The 19,533-nt window shown below is 41.5% G+C and overlaps 1 protein-coding gene across 1 annotated transcript in view; it reads left to right on the top strand.

The window, feature by feature from the left end:
• slc2a9l2 (solute carrier family 2 member 9, like 2) overlaps positions 1-19,533 on the top strand; it is a 168,886-nt gene that overhangs the window by 45,964 nt on the left and 103,389 nt on the right. The window contains exon 4 of the mRNA XM_062063704.1: positions 12,869-13,029. Within this exon, the coding sequence (XP_061919688.1) occupies positions 12,869-13,029 (161 nt within the window). The remainder of the gene's footprint in view (positions 1-12,868; positions 13,030-19,533) is intronic.

Here is a 19,533-nt window from a genome sequence, read left to right as displayed (position 1 = left end):
AAATAAGAGCGCCCACAAAACTGAAGAGACTTGAAGATGATGAGTAAAACATCATCTATGCAACATTTTGAGCAAAGAAGCACCATCACATGTTATGTAGACCACAAGGAAGTCTTCTACATTTAGAAAATAATCTGAATAATATGACTCCTTTAATGCGCCTTATAATCTGGTGCACCTTTTGTATGAAAATAGACCTGACTAGACCCACTCACCAGCAGTGCGCCTAATAATCCCGTGCGCCCTATGGTCCGGAGAATACGGTACATAGATGCTAGTTGATTAATCATCATTATCAATGTGATTAAAACACAACTACTATAGATTGAAATGACTTGTAGTTGATGTCTATTATTCATAATTAGTGTGAGTTATAGGATACAACATTGACACCACTACTTCTCTTCTAAAAAAATCTACAGTTTAAAAACTGCCCATGTTGTTTTTTTCACATTTTGTGTCATTTATAGCTGACTCCAAGTCTTGGACCTAACGTACTATTTTTAGAGTGTGGACTGAACCGGGATGACACCTGGAGAAGCCATGCCAGCAAAGTGCCAGCAGCCAGACTGTGATGCCACACAGTGAAAAAGCTCATGAGGGTGAAGTGCAGTCATGGATTGTGAGTTGTATAGGAATGCAGGACAGTGAGCAGTGAGTCAGTGAGCAGCAGAGTTCCAAGCCTTCAGACTGGAGGCCACACAGGAGTGTGGAGGATGGAGAGTGTTGAGGATGGGAGGGTCTGTCCAAGTGGAGAAGACCCTGGAGGAAGGACCGCCTCTGGGAAAAGTCATTACACACTTTGTTGTGTTGTCTTATAAGCAGATTAATGAAGTGTGTCTCCACACACTCTCCTGACAATAGAACTGTTGAGGAACCTTCTAGCTTTGTTGTGTTGTCTTACAAGCACATTAATGAAGTGTGTCTCCACACACTCTCCTGACAATAGAACTGTTGAGGAACCTTCTAGCTTTGTTGTGTTGTCTTACAAACACATTAATGAAGTGTGTCTCCACACACTCTCCTGACAATAGAACTGTTGAGGAACCTTCTAGCTTTGTTGTGTTGTCTTACAAACACATTAATGAAGTGTGTCTCCACACACTCTCCTGACAATAGAACTGTTGAGGAACCTTCTAGCTTTGTTGTGTTGTCTTACAAACACATTAATGAAGTGTGTCTCCACACACTCTCCTGACAATAGAACTGTTGAGGAACCTTCTAGCTTTGTTGTGTTGTCTTACAAGCACATTAATGAAGTGTGTCTCCACACACTCTCCTGACAATAGAACTGTTGAGGAACCTTCTAGCTTTGTTGTGTTGTCTTACAAGCACATTAATGAAGTGTGTCTCCACACACTCTCCTGACAATAGAACTGTTGAGGAACCTTCTAGCTTTGTTGTGTTGTCTTACAAGCACATTAATGAAGTGTGTCTTCACACACTCTCCTGACAATAGAACTGTTGAGGAACCTTCTAGCTGTGTTGTGTTGTCTTACAAGCACATTAATGAAGTGTGTCTTCACACACTCTCCTGACAATAGAACTGTTGAGGAACCTTCTAGCTGTGTTGTGTTGTCTTACAAGCACATTAATGAAGTGTGTCTCCACACACTCTCCTGACAATAGAACTGTTGAGGAACCTTCTAGCTGTTTGTTTTTGTCTCACTTTTCATTTGGATGCAATTAATCTTCCTTACTGGCAGACTGGGATTACTTTACGCTGTGGAAACAGACGGTGATTGGGATGCTGTAGGGCTTTCCCCATACCAGTGTTTTGGTACCGGTACCGAAATGTATTTTGGTACTTTTCTAAATAAAGGACACCACAAAAAATGTCATTATTGGCTTTATTGTAAGAAAAAATGTTAGTGTACATGAAACATATGTTTATTATTGTCATTTAGTCCTTAAATCAAATGTTGAACATACTAGACAACTTGTCTTTTAGTAGTAAGTAAACAAACAAAGACTCCTAATTAGTCTATGCAGTAACATATTGTGTCATTTATACACCTATTATTTTGTACACATTATAAAGGACAAACTGTACAAATGGATGATTAATCTTCATGTTCATTTACTGTTAATATCTGCTTATTTTCTGTTTCAACATGTTCTATCTACACTTCTGTTCGAATGTAATAATCACTTATTCTTCTCTTCTTTGATACTTGACATTAGTTTTGGATGATACCACACATTTAGGTATGGATGTGATACCAAGTAGTTACAGGATCATACATTGGTCATATTCAAAGTCCTCATGTGTCCAGGGACATATTTACTGACTTTATAAACATAATATACATTTTAAAAAAGTAAAAAAGAGGGGCGGGGACCGGTACTTTTTAGAGGCGGTATAGTACGGAATATGATTGATTAGTATGGCAGTACTATACTAGTAGCGGTGTAGCGTACAATATAGGATGCAGTGAGTTGAGGAGGTGGGAGTCAAAAGTGAGATAAATATTTCCTAGCTGTCCGTAGAATGTGATGGTGACTTATGGGAAGGAACATGGCAGCTGGTGTGCTGAGTCTGGGCAGAATCCACATCTGTGGATAAGCGTGTCAACAGGAAGTCACTCAGCTCTTCAGGTGGTTGAAGTGAGGACCAGACGGGGTCAGGTTGGAAGACCTGCCACCAGACAGAAATGAGCATCAGAGACTGTGAGGTCAGATCCCCTCTGAGCATTGCCAAGGTGCTTCTTAACCAGGCAGGACTTCAGAACACTTCCTCAGGGATCATTGCCAAGGTGGCTCTTAACCAGGCAGGACCTCAGAACACTTCCTTAGGGATCATTGCCAAGGTGCTTCTTAACCAGGCAGGACCTCAGAACACTTCCTCTGGGATCATTGCCAAGGTGGCTCTTAACCAGGCAGGACCTCAGAACACTTCCTCAGGGATCATTGCCAAGGTGCTTCTTAACCAGGCAGGACCTCAGAACACTTCCTCAGGGATCATTGCCAAGGTGCTTCTTAACCAGGCAGGACCTCAGAACACTTCCTCAGGGATCATTGCCAAGGTGCTTCTTAACCAGGCAGGACCTCAGAACACTTCCTCAGGGATCATTGCCAAGGTGCTTCTTAACCAGGCAGGACTTCAGAACACTTCCTCAGGGATCATTGCCAAGGTGGCTCTTAACCAGGCAGGACCTCAGAACACTTCCTTAGGGATCATTGCCAAGGTGCTTCTTAACCAGGCAGGACCTCAGAACACTTCCTCTGGGATCATTGCCAAGGTGGCTCTTAACCAGGCAGGACCTCAGAACACTTCCTCAGGGATCATTGCCAAGGTGCTTCTTAACCAGGCAGGACCTCAGAACACTTCCTCAGGGATCATTGCCAAGGTGCTTCTTAACCAGGCAGGACCTCAGAACACTTCCTCAGGGATCATTGCCAAGGTGGCTCTTAACCAGGCAGGACCTCAGAACACTTCCTCAGGGATCATTGCCAAGGTGCTTCTTAACCAGGCAGGACCTCAGAACACTTCCTCAGGGATCATTGCCAAGGTGCTTCTTAACCAGGCAGGACCTCAGAACACTTCCTCAGGGATCATTGCCAAGGTGCTTCTTAACCAGGCAGGACCTCAGAACACTTCCTCAGGGATCATTCCAGCACACAAGTGGAAAGGAAGTGTTCCCATCAGTCTTCCCAGGGGACTGTGGCCATGTGGATCCTTTCTCTGCTGACCTTGACCTTCCCTTCTGCTCAGGGGGCTTGACGGGATGTCTTTAATTACTTCTGCTTGAGATAGCAGCTTGGCAGGGAGCACACGTGAAGACTTGCTAAAAGTGTTGCTATTATACAGTGGTGGTCAAAAGTGTAGATACACTTGTAAAGAACATCATGTCATGGCTGTCTTGATTGGAGCACATACTTGTTGTTCACAGAAAAAATTCATGAAGTTTGCTTCTTTTATGAATTTATTATGGGTCTACTGAAAATGTGAGGGTCAAAAGTATACATACAGCAATGTTAATATTTGCTTACTTGGCAAGTTGACCTGCAATAAGGCGCTTTTGGTAGCCATCCACAAGCTTCTGCTTGACCACTTGACCACTAAATTGCTGCAGTTCAGCTAAATGTGTTGGACTTGTTTCTTCAGCATTGTTCACATGTTTAAGTCAGGACTTTGGGAAGGCCATTCTAAAACCTTCATTCTAGCCTGATTTAGCCATTGCTTTACCACTTTTGAGGTGTGTTTGGGGTCATTGTCCTGTTGGAACACCCAACAAGACCCAACCTCCGGGCTGATGATTTTAGCTTGTCCTGAACAATTTGGAGCTAATCCTCCTTTTTCATTGTCCCATTTAAAGCAGCAGTTCCATTGGCAGCAAAACAGGCTCAGAGCATAATACTACCACCACCATGCTTGACGGTAGGCATGGTGTTTCTGGGATTAAAGGCCTCACCAAACATATTGCTGGGTATTGTGGCCAAACAGCTCCATTTTTGTTTCATCTGACCACAGAACTTTCCTCCAGAAGGTCTTATCTTTGTCCATGTGATGTCAGATGAAACACAAATGTAGCTGTTGGGCCACAATACAAGGTGGGTGAAGTGCCTTGCCCAAGGACACAACAGCTGTGACTAGAATGGCTAGATTTGAACCTGGAACCCTCAAGTTGCTGGCTTGTGACAGGTCGTCGCAAAGATTAAAACCAGTATTTTTCCAAGCGCAAGGCGCACCATTAAAAGGCGCATTAAAGCGGTCTTATTATGATTTTTTATTTTTTATACATTTAAAAGTGGGTTGAGTTTTTCCTTGCCCTGATGTGGGATCTGAGCTGAGTATGTCGGTGTGGCTCGTGCAGCCCTTTGAGACGTTCAAGATTTAGGGCTATATAAGTAAACATTGATTGATTGATGAATAAAACACTTGCGATGACAATAAGAGCCGTCAGTCTGTCAATGTGTTGGCTTCAAAGCACGCCTGATCATTTCTTCTGCTAAGTGATTGAAAATGTGGTGGCTAACATGCCTTAGTAACAAAATGTTGGAGGAACCTTCATCTTTTTTTTGATCAAAGATGGGTATAAAGGTTATGGAATTGTCGTCGCCCCATAATTCAAATTGTCTGGTCAAAGTTCAATAATGGCAGGTTTTAACGTCAAAAAGGCTTTATTGGATTCTACGAAGGGGCCATGGAATTCAACAAAGGGGCCATGGAATTCAACGAAGGGGCCATGGAATTCAACGAAGGGGCCATGGAATTCAACAAAGGGACCATGGAATTCAACAAAGGGACCATGGAATTCAACAAAGGGGCCATGGAATTCAACAAAGGGGCCATGGAATTCAACGAAGGGGCCATGGAATTCAACGAAGGGGCCATGGAATTCAACAAAGGGACCATGGAATTCAACAAAGGGACCATGGAATTCAACAAAGGGGCCATGGAATTCAACAAAGGGACCATGGAATTCAAAAAAGGGACCATGGAATTCAACAAAGGGACCATGGAATTCAACAAAGGGACCATGGAATTCAACAAAGGGACCATGGAATTCAACAAAGGGGCCATGGAATTCAACAAAGGGACCATGGAATTCAAAAAAGGGACCATGGAATTCAACAAAGGGACCATGGAATTCAACAAAGGGGCCATGGAATTCAACAAAGGGACCATGGAATTCAACAAAGGGGCCATGGAATTCAAAAAAGGGACCATGGAATTCAACAAAGGGGCCATGGAATTCAACGAAGGGGCCATGGAATTCAACGAAGGGGCCATGGAATTCAACAAAGGGACCATGGAATTCAACAAAGGGACCATGGAATTCAACAAAGGGGCCATGGAATTCAACAAAGGGGCCATGGAATTCAAAAAAGGGACCATGGAATTCAACAAAGGGGCCATGGAATTCGAATTCAACAAAGGGGCCATGGAATTCAACGAAGGGGCCATGGAATTCAACGAAGGGGCCATGGAATTCAACAAAGGGACCATGGAATTCAACAAAGGGACCATGGAATTCAACAAAGGGGCCATGGAATTCAACAAAGGGGCCATGGAATTCAAAAAAGGGACCATGGAATTCAACAAAGGGGCCATGGAATTCAAAAAAGGGACCATGGAATTCAACGAAGGGGCCATGGAATTCAACAAAGGGACCATGGAATTCAACGAAGGGGCCATGGAATTCAACGAAGGGGCCATGGAATTCAAAAAAGGGACCATGGAATTCAACAAAGGGACCATGGAATTCAACAAAGGGGCCATGGAATTCAACAAAGGGACCATGGAATTCAACAAAGGGGCCATGGAATTCAACAAAGGGACCATGGAATTCAAAAAAGGGACCATGGAATTCAACAAAGGGACCATGGAATTCAACAAAGGGGCCATGGAATTCAACAAAGGGACCATGGAATTCAACAAAGGGGCCATGGAATTCAAAAAAGGGACCATGGAATTCAACAAAGGGGCCATGGAATTCAACGAAGGGGCCATGGAATTCAACGAAGGGGCCATGGAATTCAACAAAGGGACCATGGAATTCAACAAAGGGACCATGGAATTCAACAAAGGGGCCATGGAATTCAACAAAGGGGCCATGGAATTCAAAAAAGGGACCATGGAATTCAACAAAGGGGCCATGGAATTCGAATTCAACAAAGGGGCCATGGAATTCAACGAAGGGGCCATGGAATTCAACGAAGGGGCCATGGAATTCAACAAAGGGACCATGGAATTCAACAAAGGGACCATGGAATTCAACAAAGGGGCCATGGAATTCAACAAAGGGGCCATGGAATTCAAAAAAGGGACCATGGAATTCAACAAAGGGGCCATGGAATTCAAAAAAGGGACCATGGAATTCAACGAAGGGGCCATGGAATTCAACAAAGGGACCATGGAATTCAACGAAGGGGCCATGGAATTCAACGAAGGGGCCATGGAATTCAAAAAAGGGACCATGGAATTCAACAAAGGGACCATGGAATTCAACAAAGGGGCCATGGAATTCAACAAAGGGACCATGGAATTCAACAAAGGGGCCATGGAATTCAACAAAGGGACCATGGAATTCAAAAAAGGGACCATGGAATTCAACAAAGGGACCATGGAATTCAACAAAGGGGCCATGGAATTCAACAAAGGGACCATGGAATTCAACAAAGGGGCCATGGAATTCAAAAAAGGGACCATGGAATTCAACAAAGGGGCCATGGAATTCAACGAAGGGGCCATGGAATTCAACGAAGGGGCCATGGAATTCAACAAAGGGACCATGGAATTCAACAAAGGGACCATGGAATTCAACAAAGGGGCCATGGAATTCAACAAAGGGGCCATGGAATTCAAAAAAGGGACCATGGAATTCAACAAAGGGGCCATGGAATTCGAATTCAACAAAGGGGCCATGGAATTCAACGAAGGGGCCATGGAATTCAACGAAGGGGCCATGGAATTCAACAAAGGGACCATGGAATTCAACAAAGGGACCATGGAATTCAACAAAGGGGCCATGGAATTCAACAAAGGGGCCATGGAATTCAAAAAAGGGACCATGGAATTCAACAAAGGGGCCATGGAATTCAAAAAAGGGACCATGGAATTCAACGAAGGGGCCATGGAATTCAACAAAGGGACCATGGAATTCAACGAAGGGGCCATGGAATTCAACGAAGGGGCCATTGAATTGCATGAGGCGGATCATTGGAAGTGACAGCACAGCTCAGCTTGGTGATGCCAGCTCAGCTTAGTCCGCCGTGCGTGACCAGATTACATGACTACTTTCTACCTGTTTGACTTCACCTGGCAGTCTCCTGCTGGAATTTACTGGCGGGGCCAAGAGGATTTATATTTCTTTCACATAACACTTTATGCTGAATTTACACCAGAGATTCTACTGCTCTGTTTTGATGCAGACCACATTTCTCAAACGTGTAATGTCCGTTCATTTCATTTGAAAAATATGACATTTTTAAGCATACAGGGAGTGCTGTCGTTGGAAGCAGCGCCGTGATGCACATGTACAGTCGTGGTCAAGAGTTGAAACAAAAATGGAGCTGTTTGGCCACAATACCCAGCAATATGTTTGGAGGAGAAAAGGATGATGTCTTTAATCCCAGGAACACCATTCCTACCGTCAAGCATGGTGGTGGTAGTATTATGTTCTGGGCCTGTTTTGCTCAGAGAGTAAACGAAACAATGAAAAAGGAGGATTAGCTCCAAATTGTTCAGGACAAGCTAAAATCATCAGGCCGGAGGTTGGGTCTTGTTGGGTGTTCCAACAAACACACCTCAAAAGTGGTAAAGGAATGGCTAAATCAGGCTAGAATGAAGGTTTTAGAATGGCCTTCCCAAAGTCCTGACTTAAAGGTGTGGACAATGCTGAAGAAACAAGTCCATGTCAGAAAAGCAACACATTTAGCTGAACTGCAGCAATTTAGTGGTCAAGTGGTCAAGCAGAAGCTTGTGGATGGCTACCAAAAGTGCCTTATTGCAGGTCAACTTGCCAAGGGACATGTAAGCAAATATTAACATTGCTGTATGCAAAGTTCCCTCTAATTTTTCATGTGTGAGCAAACGCACAAACACTCTGAGCATTCAGTGGAATACAGACGTGCACACTGTGGCCATACCAGCAGCACATTTGTCTCAAACCTGACAGAACAATTTAAATGTCTTATTATTATAATCAAGTCACTAGTCAATTTCAAGAGACTATTTTCTAATAGATGTGATTTGGCCCACTTAGATATAGTTTTTTCTTTAATCAGCTATGCACTATAGTATTTTATGCCTGGGTGGGGGTCCTGCTTTGGAAAGATTGTGTACCCCTTTCAGAGATCACATTTAGTTCCCCTTAAAACATTCACGTGTTGCATGAGATGAAGTGTTTATTAACTTTCTGTCCGTAAAATAAATATTTTTATTAGCAATTATGTAGTCCTGTAACATCATTTCATGATTAATATCCAAAAAATAACATTCTTAACAAATGACAGTAGAATAAGCACACTGATTGAGGAGTCATAGTAAAACCACCTGAAATGTACACTTTACGTGTAGTGTTGGAGTTGTCCAACTTTTTGTGTGGCCATAAACGCACCAGTGGCTAATTGCCATAGTGTATGTGTTGGTGCAGGTGAGAGAGAGAGATGTTGATATAACAGATGACAAAGAGTTGCTTTTGGCTTGGTTTGTACGGTACACAACGACTAGTTTTGCTAGATAAAAGTATTTTACACATTGTTTTGGTGTGGTTATGGCCGACAAACAATTTCGCTAAATAAAGAGACCGATGGAATTCCTGTCCTCCTTTAAGTGTCTCCACAGACGTTACAATCATTGAAGTGTTGACAAACATTGTTTTATCTGTTGTGGCCGCCTTTCGTCACCTGTTACTCACAGTTGCATTGCAAAATCATACAAAACTAACCATTTGTTTATTTTGTTTAGAGTGGGATTTGATTTTTTGCGCGGCATAGATTTGCTGTGCGCAGAGGACGCGTGAGCAGTGCGCAATTGCGCAGGTGCGCACCTTAGAGGGAACGTTGGCTGTATGTATACTTTTGACCCAGCACATTTTCAGTAGACTCATAATAAATTCATAAAAGCAAACTTCATGAATGTTTTTTGTGAGCAACAAGTATGTGCTCCAATCACTCTAGATCAGGGGTCACCAACGCGGTGCCCGCGGGCACCAGGTAGCCCGTAAGGACCAGATGAGTAGCCCGCTGGCCTGTTCTAAAAATAGCTCAAATAGCAGCACTTACCAGTGAGCTGCCTCTATTTTTTAAATTGTATTTATTTACTAGCAAGCTGGTCTCGCTTTGCCCGACATTTTTAATTCTAAGAGAGACAAAACTCAAATAGAATTTGAAAATCCAAGGAAATATTTTAAAGACTTGGTCTTCACTTGTTTAAATAAATTCATTATTTTTTTTTAACTTTGCTTCTTATAACTTTCAGAAAGACAATTTTAGAGAAAAAAATACAACCTTAAAAATGATTTTAGGATTTTTAAACACATATACCTTTTTACCTTTTAAATTCCTTCCTCTTCTTTCCTGACAATTTAAATCAATGTTCAAATACATTTATTTTTTCTATTGTAAATAATAATAAATACATTTTAATTTAATTCTTCATTTAAGCTTCTGTTTTTTCGACAAAGAATATTTGTGAAATATTTCTTCAGACTTATTATTATTAAAATTCAAAAAAATGATTCTGGCAAATCTAGAAAATCTGTAGAATCAAATTTAAATCTTATTTCAAAGTCTTGAATTTCTTTGAAAATGTTTTTTCTGGAAAATCTAGAAGAAATAATGATTTGTCTTTGTTAGAAATATAGCTTGGTCCAATTTGTTATATATTCTAACAAAGTGCAGATTGGATTTTAACCTATTTAAAACATGTCATCAAAATTCTAAAATTAATCTTAATCAGGAAAAAATACTAATGATGTTCCACAAATTATTTTTTTGAATTTTTTCAAAAAGATTCGAATTAGCTAGTTTTTCTCTTCTTTTTTTCGGTTGAATTTTGAATTTTAAAGAGTCGAAATTGAAGATAAACTATGTTTCAAAATGTAATTGTCATTTTTTGGGTGTTTTCTCCTCTTTTAAACCGTCCAATTAAGTGTAAATATCATTAGTTATTAATAATAACATAGAGTTAAAGGTAAATTGAGCAAATTGGCTATTTCTGGCAATTTATTGAAGTGTGTATCAAACTGGTAGCCCTTCGCATTAATCACTACCCAAGAAGTAGCTCTTGGTTTCAAAAAGGTTGCTGACCCCTGCGATAGATGATGTTCTTTACAAGTGTATGTACACTTTTGATGGCGACTATTAGCGGCACAATAGTGCTGTCATTTGAACATGATGACAATAACAAAGTAGTGTTAGAAGCAGTTCAATGTGAAATCCAATGATGATTTCATAGAAGATATAGAAGCTGCTCTTTCTCTCCATCAGTTTGGAGGTCCTTGGCCGAGAAGACGTTGAATATTTATGTCAAGGTTGTAACTTGTAAGCAGGACATTAACATGTCTTGTCATTTCAATAATAAATGATTGGATTTCTAGAAGGACTCCCTTGAGTCCCCAAGTGCTTTACACTCACAAGACATTCTTTCACGGCTGTCCTGGAAGCAGACGTGATGTCGAGTGAGAGTGAGAGTGAGAGTGAGAGTGAGAGTGAGAGTGAGAGTGAGAGTGAGAGTGAGAGTGAGAGTGAGAGTGAGTGTGAGAGTGAGAGTGAGTGTGAGTGTGAGAGTGAGAGTGAGAGTGAGAGTGAGTGTGAGAGTGAGAGTGAGAGTGAGTGTGAGAGTGAGAGTGAGAGTGAGAGTGAGAGTGAGAGTGAGTGTGAGAGTGAGAGTGAGAGTGAGAGTGAGAGTGAGAGTGAGAGTGAGTGTGAGAGTGAGAGTGAGTGTGAGAGTGAGAGTGAGAGTGAGTGTGAGAGTGAGAGTGAGAGTGAGAGTGAGAGTGAGTGTGAGAGTGAGAGTGAGAGTGAGAGTGAGAGTGAGAGTGAGTGTGAGAGTGAGAGTGAGTGTGAGAGTGAGTGTGAGAGTGAGAGTGAGTGTGAGAGTGAGTGTGAGAGTGAGAGTGAGTGTGAGAGTGAGTGTGAGAGTGAGAGTGAGAGTGAGAGTGAGAGTGAGAGTGAGTGTGAGAGTGAGAGTGAGTGTGAGAGTGAGTGTGAGAGTGAGAGTGAGTGTGAGAGTGAGTGTGAGAGTGAGAGTGAGAGTGAGAGTGAGAGTGAGTGTGAGAGTGAGAGTGAGAGTGAGAGTGAGTGTGAGTGTGAGAGTGAGTGTGAGAGTGAGAGTGAGAGTGAGTGTGAGAGTGAGAGTGAGAGTGAGAGTGAGAGTGAGAGTGAGTGTGAGAGTGAGAGTGAGAGTGAGAGTGAGAGTGAGAGTGAGAGTGAGAGTGAGTGTGAGAGTGAGAGTGAGAGTGAGAGTGAGAGTGAGAGTGAGTGTGAGAGTGAGAGTGAGTGTGAGAGTGAGTGTGAGAGTGAGAGTGAGTGTGAGAGTGAGTGTGAGAGTGAGAGTGAGAGTGAGAGTGAGAGTGAGAGTGAGTGTGAGAGTGAGAGTGAGAGTGAGAGTGAGAGTGAGTGTGAGTGTGAGAGTGAGTGTGAGAGTGAGAGTGAGAGTGAGTGTGAGAGTGAGAGTGAGAGTGAGAGTGAGAGTGAGAGTGAGTGTGAGAGTGAGAGTGAGAGTGAGAGTGAGAGTGAGAGTGAGAGTGAGAGTGAGAGTGAGAGTGAGTGTGAGAGTGAGAGTGAGAGTGAGAGTGAGAGTGAGTGTGAGTGTGAGAGTGAGAGTGAGAGTGAGAGTGAGTGTGAGAGTGAGAGTGAGAGTGAGAGTGAGTGTGAGAGTGAGAGTGAGAGTGAGAGTGAGTGTGAGAGTGAGAGTGAGAGTGAGAGTGAGAGTGAGAGTGAGAGTGAGTGTGAGAGTGAGAGTGAGAGTGAGAGTGAGTGTGAGAGTGAGTGTGAGAGTGAGAGTGAGTGTGAGAGTGAGTGTGAGAGTGAGAGTGAGAGTGAGAGTGAGAGTGAGAGTGAGTGTGAGAGTGAGAGTGAGAGTGAGAGTGAGAGTGAGTGTGAGTGTGAGAGTGAGTGTGAGAGTGAGAGTGAGAGTGAGTGTGAGAGTGAGAGTGAGAGTGAGAGTGAGAGTGAGAGTGAGAGTGAGAGTGAGAGTGAGAGTGAGAGTGAGAGTGAGAGTGAGAGTGAGAGTGAGAGTGAGTGTGAGAGTGAGAGTGAGAGTGAGCGTGAGAGTGAGAGTGAGAGTGAGCGTGAGAGTGAGAGTGAGCGTGAGAGTGAGAGTGAGAGTGAGAGTGAGAGTGAGTGTGAGAGTGAGAGTGAGAGTGAGAGTGAGTGTGAGAGTGAGAGTGAGAGTCATTTCTCTTGTCCTTTGCAGTACATTCAACACTTCTACAACCAGACATGGATGGAGAGATACGGCCAGCCTGTTGGAGCAGAAACATCCACGCTGCTTTGGTCCATCACCGTCTCCATATTCTCTATTGGCGGCCTTTGTGGAGCTCTCACCGTCTCCTGGCTCATAAAAATACTGGGAAGGTAAGTGGACTTCCTAATTGTCACCATAATCTTCTCCATCTTTCACACGCTACTGTATGGCCTATAAGCTCTGTGCCTATGGCTCCGTCTGATCATATCTCAACTGAAGACTGGCACATGAGCAGGAATAAGTCTGTAGACTGGCACATGAGCAGGAATAAGTCTGATCAGAGGAGGCATATCTGAGCTGTAGACTGACACATGAGCAGGAATAAGTGTGTAGACTGGCACATGATCAGGAATAAGTGTGTAGACTGGCACGTGATCAGGAATAAGTGTGTAGACTGGCACATGATCAGGAATAAGTGTGTAGACTGGCACATGAGCAGGAATAAGTCTGATCAGAGGAGGCATATCTGAGCTGTAGACTGACACATGAGCAGGAATAAGTCTGATCAGAGGAGGCATATCTGAGCTGTAGACTGGCACATGAGCAGGAATAAGTCTGATCAGAGGAGGCATATCTGAGCTGTAGACTGACACATGAGCAGGAATAAGTGTGTAGACTGGCACATGAGCAGGAATAAGTCTGTAGACTGGCACATGAGCAGGAATAAGTCTGATCAGAGGAGGCATATCTGAGCTGTAGACTGACACATGAGCAGGAATAAGTCTGTAGACTGACACATGAGCAGGAATAAGTGTGTAGACTGGCACATGAGCAGGAATAAGCGTGTACATGAGCAGGAATAAGTGTGTAGACTGGCACATGAGCAGGAATAAGCGTGTAGACTGGCACGTGAGCAGGAATAAGTGTGTAGATGAGCAGGAATAAGTGTGTAGACTGGCATATGAGCAGGAATACATGTGTAGACTGGCACATGAGCAGGAATAAGTGTGTAGACTGGCACATGAGCAGGAATAAGTGTGTAGACTGGCACATGAGCAGGAATAAGTCTGTAGACTGGCACATGAGCAGGAATAAGTCTGATCAGAGGAGGCATATCTGAGCTGTAGACTGACACATGAGCAGGAATAAGTCTGTAGACTGACACATGAGCAGGAATAAGTGTGTAGACTGGCACATGAGCAGGAATAAGCGTGTACATGAGCAGGAATAAGTGTGTAGACTGGCACATGAGCAGGAATAAGCGTGTAGACTGGCACGTGAGCAGGAATAAGTGTGTAGATGAGCAGGAATAAGTGTGTAGACTGGCATATGAGCAGGAATACATGTGTAGACTGGCACATGAGCAGGAATAAGTGTGTAGACTGGCACATGAGCAGGAATAAGTGTGTAGACTGGCACATGAGAAGGAATAAATGTGTAGATGAGCAGGAATAAGTGTGTAGACTGGCACATGAGCAGGAATAAGTGTGTAGATGAGCAGGAATACGTGTGTAGATGAGCAGGAATAAGTGTGTAGACTGGCACATGAGCAGGAATAAGTGTGTAGATGAGCAGGAATAAGTGTGTAGACTGGCACATGAGCAGGAATAAGTGTGTAGACTGGCACATGAGCAGGAATAAGTGTGTAGACTGGCACATGAGCAGGAATAAGTGTGTAGATGAGCAGGAATAAGTGTGTAGATGATCAGGAATAAGTGTGTAGATGAGCAGGAATAAGTGTGTAGATGATCAGGAATAAGTGTGTAGACTGGCACATGAGCAGGAATAAGTGTGTAGACTGGCACATGAGCAGGAATAAGTGTGTACATGAGCAGGAATAAGTGTGTAGATGAGCAGGAATAAGTGTGTAGACTGTCACATGAGCAGGAATAAGTGTGTACATGAGCAGGAGTAAGTGTGTAGATGAGCAGGAATAAGTGTGTACATGAGCAGGAATAAGTGTGTAGACTGGCACATGAGCAGGAATAAGTGTGTAGATGAGCAGGAATAAGTGTGTAGATGAGCAGGAATAAGTGTGTAGACTGTCACATGAGCAGGAATAAGTGTGTACATGAGCAGGAATAAGTGTGTAGATGAGCAGGAATAAGTGTGTAGATGAGCAGGAATAAGTGTGTAGATGAGCAGGAATAAGTGTGAAGATGATCAGGAATAAGTGTGTAGATGATCAGGAATAAGTGTGTAGATGAACAGGAATAAGTGTGTAGATGATCAGGAATAAGTGTGTAGATGATCAGGAATAAGTGTGTAGATGAGCAGGAATAAGTGTGTAGATGAGCAGGAAGAAGTGTGTAGATGAGCAGGAATAAGTGTGTAGATGAGCAGGAATAAGTGTGTAGATGAGCAGGAATAAGTGTGTAGATGAGCAGGAATAAGTGTGTAGATGAGCAGGAATAAGTGTGTAGATGAGCAGGAATAAGTGTGTAGATGAACAGGAATAAGTGTGTAGATGAACAGGAATAAGTGTGTAGATGAGCAGGAATAAGTGTGTAGATGATCAGGAATAAGTGTGTAGATGATCAGGAATAAGTGTGTAGATGAACAGGAATAAGTGTGTAGATGAACAGGAATAAGTGTGTAGATGATCAGGAATAAGTGTGTAGATGAGCAGGAATAAGTGTGTAGATGAGCAGGAATAAGTGTGTAGATGATCAGGAATAAGTGTGTAGATGATCAGGAATAAGTGTGTAGATGAACAGGAATAAGTGTGTAGATGAACAGGAATAAGTGTGTAGATGATCAGGAATAAGTGTGTAGATGAGCAGGAATAAGTGTGTAGATGAGCAGGAATAAGTGTGTAGATGATCAGGAATAAGTGTGTAGACGGTCACATGATGAGGAATGAGAGGAGCAGAAGATGTGAGTGCTTCATCTCTCCCCTGCAGCACTAACAGCTCATTTTACTGAAGAATTGTTGAAAAGGTCTCCTATGCTGAAGACTGAAGATGTGTTCTACAATGTGGTGTAATTGTAGTTGTGGTGTAATTGTGTAATTGTAATTGTGGTGTAATTGTGTAATTGTAATTGTGGTGTAATTGTGTAATTGTAATTGTGGTGTAATTGTGTAATTGTAATTGTGGTGTAATTGTGTAATTGTAATTGTGGTGTAATTGTGTAATTGTAATTGTGGTGTAATTGTGTAATTGTAATTGTGGTGTAATTGTGTAATTGTAATTGTGGTGTAATTGTGTAATTGTAATTGTGGTGTAATTGTGTAATTGTAATTGTGGTGTAATTGTGTAATTGTAATTGTGGTGTAATTGTGCTCTGCAGAACACCTTTTTCCTTCAAAATGATATTTGATTGATGACTCTGACTTGTGAAATAGTGAATGCTATCTGGTTGAACTCTGAGTACAAGCAGACTTCCCACGGATACTGAACACAACATTTGTGTACATCATTTCAAACACAACATTTGTGTACATCATTTCAAACACAACATTTGTGTACATCATTTCAAACACAACATTTGTGTACATCATTTCAAACACAACATTTGTGTACATCATTTCAAACACAACATTTGTGTACATCATTTCAAACACAACATTTGTGTACATCATTTCAAAAACAACATTTGTGTACATCATTTCAAACACAACATTTGTGTACATCATTTCAAACACAACATTTGTGTACATCATTTCAAACACAACATTTGTGTACATCATTTCAAACACAACATTTGTGTACATCATTTCAAACACAACATTTGTGTACATCATTTCAAACACAACATTTGTGTACATCATTTCAAACGAAACTGTCGTCATGTAAGTTGAAAAATGAATACTTTTGTCCTCTCAGCCTTGCAGGCTTAAAAGCTTCATTGGTGTTCCTGCTGCTACATGACATGTTTCTATAGTTTCTTAAGCCGGGTTTATCTTCCTTCTCTAGAAGCCAAATGAGCACATTTGACCTCAGGATAAGATGAGAGAACATCCACACATGTCATTACATCCATTACTCAGGATAAGATGAGAGAACATCCACACATGTCATTACATACATTACTCAGGATAAGATGAGAGAACATCCACACATGTCATTACATCCATTACTCAGGATAAGATGAGAGAACATCCACACATGTCATTACATCCATTACTCAGGATAAGATGAGAGAACATCCACACATGTCATTACATACATTACTCAGGATAAGATGAGAGAACATCCACACATGTCATTACATCCATTACTCAGGATAAGATGAGAGAACATCCACACATGTCATTACATACATTACTGAGGATAAGATGAGAGAACATCCACACATGTCATTACATCCACTACTCAGGATAAGATGAGAGAACATCCACACATGTCATTACATACATTACTCAGGATAAGATGAGAGAACATCCACACATGTCATTACATCCATTACTCAGGATAAGATGAGAGAACATCCACACATGTCATTACATACATTACTCAGGATAAGATGAGAGAACATCCACACATGTCATTACATACATTACTCAGGATAAGATGAGAGAACATCCACACATGTCATTACATACATTACTGAGGATAAGATGAGAGAACATCCACACATGTCATTACATCCATTACTCAGGATAAGATGAGAGAACATCCACACATGTCATTACATCCATTACTCAGGATAAGATGAGAGAACATCCACACATGTCATTACATACATTACTGAGGATAAGATGAGAGAACATCCACACATGTCATTACATACATTACTCAGGATAAGATGAGAGAACATCCACACATGTCATTACATCCATTACTCAGGATAAGATGAGAGAACATCCACACATGTCATTACATACATTACTGAGGATAAGATGAGAGAACATCCACACATGTCATTACATCCACTACTCAGGATAAGATGAGAGAACATCCACACATGTCATTACATACATTACTCAGGATAAGATGAGAGAACATCCACACATGTCATTACATCCATTACTCAGGATAAGATGAGAGAACATCCACACATGTCATTACATACATTACTCAGGATAAGATGAGAGAACATCCACACATGTCATTACATACATTACTCAGGATAAGATGAGAGAACATCCACACATGTCATTACATACATTACTGAGGATAAGATGAGAGAACATCCACACATGTCATTACATCCATTACTCAGGATAAGATGAGAGAACATCCACACATGTCATTACATCCATTACTCAGGATAAGATGAGAGAACATCCACACATGTCATTACATACATTACTGAGGATAAGATGAGAGAACATCCACACATGTCATTACATACATTACTCAGGATAAGATGAGAGAACATCCACACATGTCATTACATACATTACTCAGGATAAGATGAGAGAACATCCACACATGTCATTACATCCATTACTCAGGATAAGATGAGAGAACATCCACACATGTCATTACATCCATTACTGAGGATAAGATGAGAGAACATCCACACATGTCATTACATCCATTACTGAGGATAAGATGAGAGAACATCCACACATGTCATTACATACATTACTCAGGATAAGATGAGAGAACATCCACACATGTCATTACATCCATTACTCAGGATAAGATGAGAGAACATCCACACATGTCATTACATACATTACTCAGGATAAGATGAGAGAACATCCACACATGTCATTACATACATTACTCAGGATAAGATGAGAGAACATCCACACATGTCATTACATACATTACTCAGGATAAGATGAGAGAACATCCACACATGTCATTACATACATAACTCAGGATAAGATGAGAGAACATCCACACATGTCATTACATACATTACTCAGGATAAGATGAGAGAACATCCACACATGTCATTACATACATTACTCAGGATAAGATGAGAGAACATCCACACATGTCATTACATCCATTACTCAGGATAAGATGAGAGAACATCCACACATGTCATTACATACATTACTCAGGATAAGATGAGAGAACATCCACACATGTCATTACATACATTACTCAGGATAAGATGAGAGAACATCCACACATGTCATTACATCCATTACTCAGGATAAGATGAGAGAACATCCACACATGTCACTACATACATTTACTCTCCTTTCTGGACCTGAGGGCTCACTGGATTATAACAGGAGTTATGTTATATTTGTAGACATTTAAAAGACTTCCTTGTGGTCTACATAACATGTAATGCTGGTTGTTAAGACTTCTCCATGTTTATCTAAGTTTTCAGATACTTTATTTTGAAGCATTTCATGACAGTGTCACTTCCGCTTCCTTCCTGTAGGGGTCACTTCCGCTTCCCTTTGACGAGTGTTAATGTGTGCTGACTTGTTTCTCTGCTACATTTAATCGGTGCTCTAGTCTTTGACGATGTGAGTATGTTGACTATTATATAAGACTCATTTAGTTTATTAATAGACATCACTGTGTTTGTGTAACATTTGTGGTGTTTTATTAACATTATTGTGTTGTCAGAAAGCTACGAGCTAACATCTCTCTGTTAAGAATAGCATTGCTGCTGCTAATGTGGCTAGCTCACATGCCGTTGTGGAAATGCAATATATTATGTCTCTAGTACTTTACTTTGAGCATATCTATAGGCATAATATATATATATTGTTGTTTAGTTAAATGACATAAATGTTGATGGGTGTTTGCTTG

The sequence above is a fragment of the Entelurus aequoreus genome, linkage group LG01 (assembly GCF_033978785.1).
Source record: "Entelurus aequoreus isolate RoL-2023_Sb linkage group LG01, RoL_Eaeq_v1.1, whole genome shotgun sequence".
NCBI lineage: Eukaryota > Metazoa > Chordata > Actinopteri > Syngnathiformes > Syngnathidae > Entelurus > Entelurus aequoreus.
Note: the sequence above shows the minus strand (reverse complement) of the source record. Positions and strands in the feature narration are given on the sequence as shown.